We start from the raw sequence: 7,565 nt of genomic DNA, 5'->3' as shown, positions 1-7,565 counted from the left end.
AAGAATTAAATAACATAGACCAGACAACAACTTGGCCTGTCGAATCCAATTTAAACAATTCAAGAAAGAGAATTATGAGGAGAAATATAGCATGGAATAGTTCTAAAATCACTCCTACCCAAGAAAACAATGAGATTAATACCTCCATAAAAATTAATTTCCAATTCTATAAGAAGAAATCGGTTAAGACAAAAATCTGATGCAGGTATAGGTGTTCTCTTTATTGAGAGGACTAAAAGAAGAAAGCTTGGAAGTAGGATTGATAATGGGTGCTCCAAAACTAAAAAACAAAACAAAAGAAAAGAAATGAAGAAGAAATAAAGGAGAAGGGGATCTTGATTCTGGGCAACTGGCAATTGGCAACACCACCTCATTTCTTTCTTCCCCATTCCATTTTCCATCAAAACAAACATACGTGAAGAAAGAAAGTAAAGAACGCATACACATCAGCCAATCAAACAAGATAGCTGATGAAGAAACCCAGACAGGACAATCATTTAATCAGTTAGCTGAAAAATCATTTATAATATTGAAAAATTATAAATCAAGTCTGCTGGTAGTAAGCAGGCTGGTTTAGCTGAGGAGTGTTAATATCAATATTTTTATTGATAAATATTTTTGGAAATATTTTGAGTATCAATTGAAGTATCAATAGGCTATATACAGACCAGACAAAAACTTATATACAGACCAGACAAAAACTAATAAATCAAAATTGATATATTATGAGTCTTAACTTTGCTATTTCTCAATGCACACAACTATATATATATATATATATATATATATATATATATATATATGTGTGTGTGTGTGTGTGTGTGTGTATGTATGTATTAATTTTATCAGTAGGCAAATAAATTATAAATTAAGACATAATTAATAATTTAAGTTCTTTAAAGAATTTTAATTTTTTAATAATAATTTGATTATTTAATTTTTAAGAATAATTTGGAATTCAAAAAACCAATTCAGTTAATTTCAAATTAAATCAAAATATTTGAGAATATTATGTTTGTAATTGAATACTAAATATGTGCATGTAATGAAAAACTTGGCTCATTTACATGTTAAAAACTTAAACTTTATTTGTTATTCATTTTAAATAAAATATTAATAATTATTATTATATTTAATTTTTACAAAAAATTTACTAAAATGTTAATATCCTTATGTTTCTAACATATACTATAATATTAGATTATATTATCGATGGTTTAGGGTTTATGATTAGAGAAGAAACTAACTATGTCATAAAAGAACAAAGAGCACAAAATAATTTCTCTCTCTCTCTCTATATATATATATATATATATATATATAGTTGATAACGTAATGCCCCGAAATCCAAAGAGAAATCTCCGAATTAGTTATTTTTATTGAACGTTCCAGATACATGCATAATTGTCTTTTTCTCTTTTAGTATGTAGCAATATTTTGGTTTAGCCTGTATAATTAAAGGGGAGTTAAGTTGTGTTGTATGTAGATGAACAATGTCGTGTTAAACAAAAATCCAACAATCTTAGAACAAATTGATTGGATGTGATTCTAATTTGACAAAAGGCATGACTTGATTCCTTCTAAGAATTCAATCTCAAAATATAGAACTAGATAGTAAGTTGTTTTCCCTTGAACATCAATGATTATGTTTCAATGTCAATCCTTTTATACTCTGATAGTTATGCATCAAGTTTCAAAACCAAAATTGGAATTAACCCTAAATTCGTTTGAGGTGTTGAGATCAAGCGGAGCCCGGAAAGCATTTGCCGCATTTTCGACATCCCTTCAGTTGGACTCAGGGTGTATGAGTCCAAGGCTTGGCCCACTGTGTCGGGTTTTGAGCCTAGAGAGGCTATTCAGAGGATGCATGGCCTTGTAGACGCCTAGGGGATGGGCAAACCATCGGCACATAGTCTGACCGTGATCAGCCGAGTCCTTCATCACATGATCTGCTCTAATGGTTAGCATGTGGCATTGATATTAGTGATAAGATGTCACTGAAGATCGAACGATGACATGGCAATGCTGATGAGATGGCTCTAACACTAAGCAAACAATATTGGTGTTGATGATGCGACACTAGTCTGATGGTGTCACAACAACTTTCAAATTCCATGTAGCCCAAATCTAGATCTCACTCCTAGTCACTAGCTCAATTGAAGAGCAAGCATAGTACAAAGACATGGTCATTTTCAACTAAATACAAGAAAATGATTGATCGAGCTATGAAAATCGGAGTAGAAGGATGCATGTGTGTCCACATAGATAAACAAATCATGCACCATGCAAAAGGAGGGTAGTCATGCAACATACAATCATGCAAAGCATATTTATATGAACATAAGCAGATATATATAGTTCATTGGTTTGACTGAGAACCAAACCATGGTCAAACCGGTGACATCATAAGTATGCATTTTATAAATTATTAAAATTAAACAAATTTCTAAAAAATAAAATACTAAATTCTACCCAAATTTCGACAACATTTGCCTTATTTGTTGTGTTTTTTCACTTTTTTTTTTTACCTATAGAATTATCATATATCATATCTCTAATACAATATACAATGTTATGCATTCATAATGTAAATCAACATAATATTTATAAAACCATTACTATCCTATATCCACATATGAACAATAAACTAACAATTATCAAAGAGCAAAGTTAATTATGAGTATTTGTCGTTATTATTGGTTCATGAAATAGTTTTTAATCCAAGCAAACTAATAATCTATATGGTTGTGTGCATTGAGAAATAGCAAAGTTAAGACTCATAATATATCAATTTTGATTTATTAGTTTTTTAGTGATTAGATCTATTTCTTAAGTTCAAAATTATATTTAAAATTTGTTAAACCCATTAATAAATTTAATATAAAGCTTCACTTGATTTGAAGTTCATTTTCCTAGTGTGAGAATTTATAAAAAAAAATATAATTATGTGTAGAAAAAAAATAATAGTCATTGTAAACCAATTTGTGTCCATAAATTTTTTATGATAATAGGTTTATTATTTGAGTTTCAAATTATTTTTAAAAATTACTAGACTCGTTGATGAATCCAACGCATTAAGTTTTGTTTAATTCAGAGTTTAGTTGCCTAACAAAAAAAAAAATCAAAAAATAATAATTCTATGTAGAAGGGAAAAGAGTCATTCTAGACTAATTTTTGTACATCAATTTTTGGTATTGATTAGATCACTATTTGAATTTTAAGTTATTTTTAAAAATTATTAGACTCATTGATGAATCTAATGCATTAAGTCTTGTTTAATTTGGAGTTTATTTATCTAACAAAAAAATTAAAATAAAAAAATAATGATTCTATGTAGAAAAGAAATAATAGTTATTCTAAACCAATTTTTATCCATCAATTTTCTAATATTCATTGGAACATTATTTGAGTTTTAAGTTATTTTTAAAAATTATTAGATCATTCATGAATCCAACTCAATAGGCCTTACTAAATTTGAAGTTTATTTGCCTAATAAAAAAATTAGTAAAAATAGGATATATGTAAAGAAGAAATTAACTGTCATAAAATAAATTTTGGTTTATGACTTTTTAATGTTATTAAGTTCTATGACTTTTTACTACTAATTATATCGGTTTTTGAGTTTTAAATTATTTTTAACAATTAATAAATGTCATATGTAAAGCATAATTTGATATAAAATTTATTTGCTTAATGAAAAATTTTGGAGAAGTTAAAAGAAATTTACAAAAACAAGTATAATTTATAGGAAAATCATATTTAAAATATTAGTATTATCATCAACAAAGAAAAAGAATGATATGATGTTCAATCTTATTTGTATTTTTATGATTTTTAAAAATTTCTCTATATTTTTCTTTTATTTTTAAAAACTGATGAAAATAACTTTTATTTATCCTTTAAAAATTGTTCTTTATTTCACTTGTTTTTAAAAATTGTAAATAGAGAACAATGCTCAAACAGTATTACGAATTTTTAAAGATTGTTTTTTACTCACATGGTTGAATAGACTCTTAGATTTTGCAGATTCTCTCACCCTCTCTCTCTTTACCATAACTCATTACAAGCTTACCTACCCCCCAATGAAAGCAAAATAGACAACAATATGTTTGGTACTAGTCTCTCCACTCTAAAATACAAATACATGGACATATGTTGTTCCATCTTATATTTACATTTATAAATACAAACGCAGACATCTCACTAGATGTAAGCATCTAATGCCAACAAGTGGCCAAATATAGACAAGTTCTCCGATTTCATATCTTTTAAAAATTCTATCAAATATTTTAACTTTAATTTGTGGATAAATGGGATTTATTGGTGTAAATTAAAATTTTATTGCAAAAGATTTTAAAAACCTATTTTCCATCAATAAATATTGTCTTTAAATATGATTTTTTTGCTATAAATATTAATTTTATAACTTAGAGTATGTTTGAGAGTGATTTTAAAAAGTGTTTCTACTCTTTTTAACATTTTAAAAAAATTTATCTTTCAAATATTAAAAAAACTTGAAACATTTCCAAAAATCATTGTCAAATAAACTCTTACTTAACAAGATGCATATGGGATAACACATGCATGTATACATGAGCATGAAGATGTGTGTATCAGATTGTAGGTCATAAAACGAATTATTAAGAACAGGTGAAACAACTAATAGGAGTCCACAAACCGTCCTAATAATTGCATTTACTTTCTCCTCCACCAAGGTCAGCATCCTCAGCCTTAGTCCTGCCGAGGGCCGCTGGAGGAGCTGTTATTGATTCTTCCTACCCCATTGATCACCTCACTCTCCTTCTCTCTAGTATTTGCCCAATAAGTGGAGCTTCAGCAACCCTTGGCCTTTATCTTTCAGTTCTCACCAAATTCTCATCATGTTCATCAGAGTAGAAAAATGAGACCTAATTAATTTTTATTTGGATAAAGTACTTAGCCATCTTATCTAAAAATTCTAATAATTTTCATGACTCCAAATTAACATGAAAATTCTTAATTTGATTAAACGGGTGTAGCTATAATTTTTGTTTTCTTTTTCCATTATGAGTATAATGTTCTCAAAAGTTTGTGAATTCTTTTTGGTCAATACTTCAACTAAAAAGAATCAAATAATACAAACCAAGGCTTAAATTCTCCATCTTACAATGACACATCTATAATGATCACAAAGCCAGGCACTGGATGGATTCCAACATAACATTGAAAGATTATCAGCAGTTTGGTGGATTGATAATCTTCTTACCTACACCCTGAAGTAAAATTTTATGGAAAAAAACAAAGAAAGTTAATACATATATATATATAATACTTAGTCTCCATTCTAGTCAAAATAAATAACATCATGCATAACTCTTTTTTCTTTTTTTTTTAAAAAAAAATATTCAAAACATAATAATTCCAAAAAATTTCTTTATGCTATTTTGCATGATCCCTTTCTATCTCATATGGTAAGCCCAAAAAGACTAAATGCACCCCAGAGAGGTATTAATATAGTATTAGGTATCAATTTATCTAATTTGGTATTCATTTTTTCCATACATTCTCTTAGAGATCAACTGAAAAATTCAGGATATGAAAAATAAAACGCGAAAGAATTACCAGAGAAAGAGACATTTTTTGTGGCCTGTCATTCAAATTTTACATACGTCAAAACAAACCCCTAATATTCATGTACTTTAGGTTTTCTGTCATGCAAATATTGGCAGGGGTATTTTTCTGAATTCCAGCACAGCCATACATATTGCATAATATCTGTATGGAAGCCATGATGATATGCAAGTGATTTTCATTTTTATTTGTTAGATGTTGATCAATTTGAGGCCCTGAGGCTCGGAGCATAGTCGCAACAAATCCTGTTCAATTCCATCGACTGAGTATAGCTGTGGACTGATCAGCATTTAACTTCATTTACTACTTGCAACTGTCCCCCACCTCCCTTTAGGCCTTTAAAAGGAGACCCGCAACACCCTTCAGGTGCAACAGAGTACACACTCAAAAAGAAGCATTAGAGGGTGAGTGAGTGAGTGAGAAAAGAGAGAGATGGCAAAGTGGTTTATCATGGCAGTGCTTGCCCTAGCAGTGGCTCACACCACTGCAAGGACTGTGCCTAGTGATGCTGGTCTCGATGACCAAAAGAACATCGCCACCTTTGGCGGGCTGGGTGGCTTTGCAGGAGTAGGTGATTCTGGACTGCCATTTGGTGGGCTAGGTGGAGTCAGCGGAGTTGGCGGAGGAATCGGTAGTGCAGGTGGACTAGGTGGGACAGGAGGGCTCGACAGCTTGGGTGGCTTGGGTGGCACCGGTGGTCTCGGAACCCTAGGCGGCATAGGCAGTGGAGTGGGCACCGGTGGTGGACTCGGTGGTCCTGGTGGTGGCGCTGGTTCTCCTCCTTTCCCTTGAATTTGTTGTGATCATGGTTCTCATTTTAGGTTTAAGTTTAACTTCTACCAGTAAGGGTTTTGGAGTTGAGTGTGTCTGTGTGTAAGGTGGTTCATGTTTTTAGTTTCTTATTGTTCTTCATGTCTTTGCTTCAGATTCCGTTGTCATGTTACTAGCCCAGCATAATTGTGTTTTTGTTTGTTGTTTTATATAATAATTTTATTTTACTTTCCTACTCTCACTTCTCCCAATAATCTATACCATCACCAAATTATTATCATCTCTTCCAACAGCACAATCTAGTCTATGTAACCTCGCAGCCCACTGCATTCTTTTATTTTATTTTATTCATTTTTTATATATTTTTTTTCATCATACATAATCACTACACCACACCAGTGGTCATATGCTTCCTAGAAAACCATACCTTTCAAAGCATGAAAACAATTTTTCTTTTCAACAAGGTAATCCAACTGATGGGAAATCTAGATTACTTTGTTCCTGTCCAGGGATCAGGTTAGGTGCATCAAATTACTCCTAAGGCTACTAGACCCTATGTGTAGCAAAAATATAACATTTAAAACTATTTACAAGACCTAGATTACATGTTTAGATTGAATCCTTATGGTGAATATCATTATTTGATGCCACGTAGTCAAATGTGATCTCACAAACCCCCAATGTTTCACCTAATGACTCTTTCTTGAAACTAAGCACACAAGTGGTGGAAGTCATGAGGATGGAAGTTAGGGTTCTCTTTGAAACATAGGGAGAATGATAAAAGAAGACTTGAAATCTTAATCTTATAAGGGGTATTTATAGGGTTCCTACTAAGCTTAAGTGACTTGAACCTACCTTCGACTTGAGTCACTTAATCTATCTCAAAAAGGAGTCTTAATTGATTAATTAACCCATCAAAACTTCAATTAATCAATTAACTATTCTAGAGATGTTGTCCGCTAATTCCTGGCAACCTTATATAGTTACCAAAACATCCTTATGCATATAAGTAAACCAAAAGTCAATCCAACCTTCATTAACTGTGTCATCAAGGTATATATGTTTGAACGAGGACCATTGGAACTTCTAGGATAGTATTGGCTCTCTCAAAATTCAATTTTGAAGTTGACAAAACATCCCATTATACTAAGATAACTATACTCTAATACCCTATACATATTATA

The 7,565-nt window shown here is 30.9% G+C and overlaps 1 protein-coding gene across 1 annotated transcript; it reads left to right on the top strand.

The window, feature by feature from the left end:
* Positions 1-5,849: 5,849 nt before the first annotated feature.
* Positions 5,850-6,616, top strand: LOC100261331 (glycine-rich protein 5-like). Its single transcript, XM_002263797.5, has one exon. It carries the CDS (start codon positions 6,043-6,045, stop codon positions 6,400-6,402), a length of 360 nt encoding a protein of 119 aa, XP_002263833.1. The 5' UTR covers positions 5,850-6,042; the 3' UTR covers positions 6,403-6,616.
* Positions 6,617-7,565: the final 949 nt, after the last annotated feature.

This window comes from Vitis vinifera, chromosome 7 (assembly GCF_030704535.1).
Source record: "Vitis vinifera cultivar Pinot Noir 40024 chromosome 7, ASM3070453v1".
In the NCBI taxonomy this organism is placed as follows: Eukaryota; Viridiplantae; Streptophyta; class Magnoliopsida; order Vitales; family Vitaceae; genus Vitis; species Vitis vinifera.
Note: the sequence above shows the minus strand (reverse complement) of the source record. Positions and strands in the feature narration are given on the sequence as shown.

Bases quoted from the DNA above. Each gene is read 5' to 3' on its own strand.
- LOC100261331 (XM_002263797.5), top strand. From the start codon at position 6,043: ATGGCAAAGTGGTTTATCATGGCAGTGCTTGCCCTAGCAGTGGCTCAC.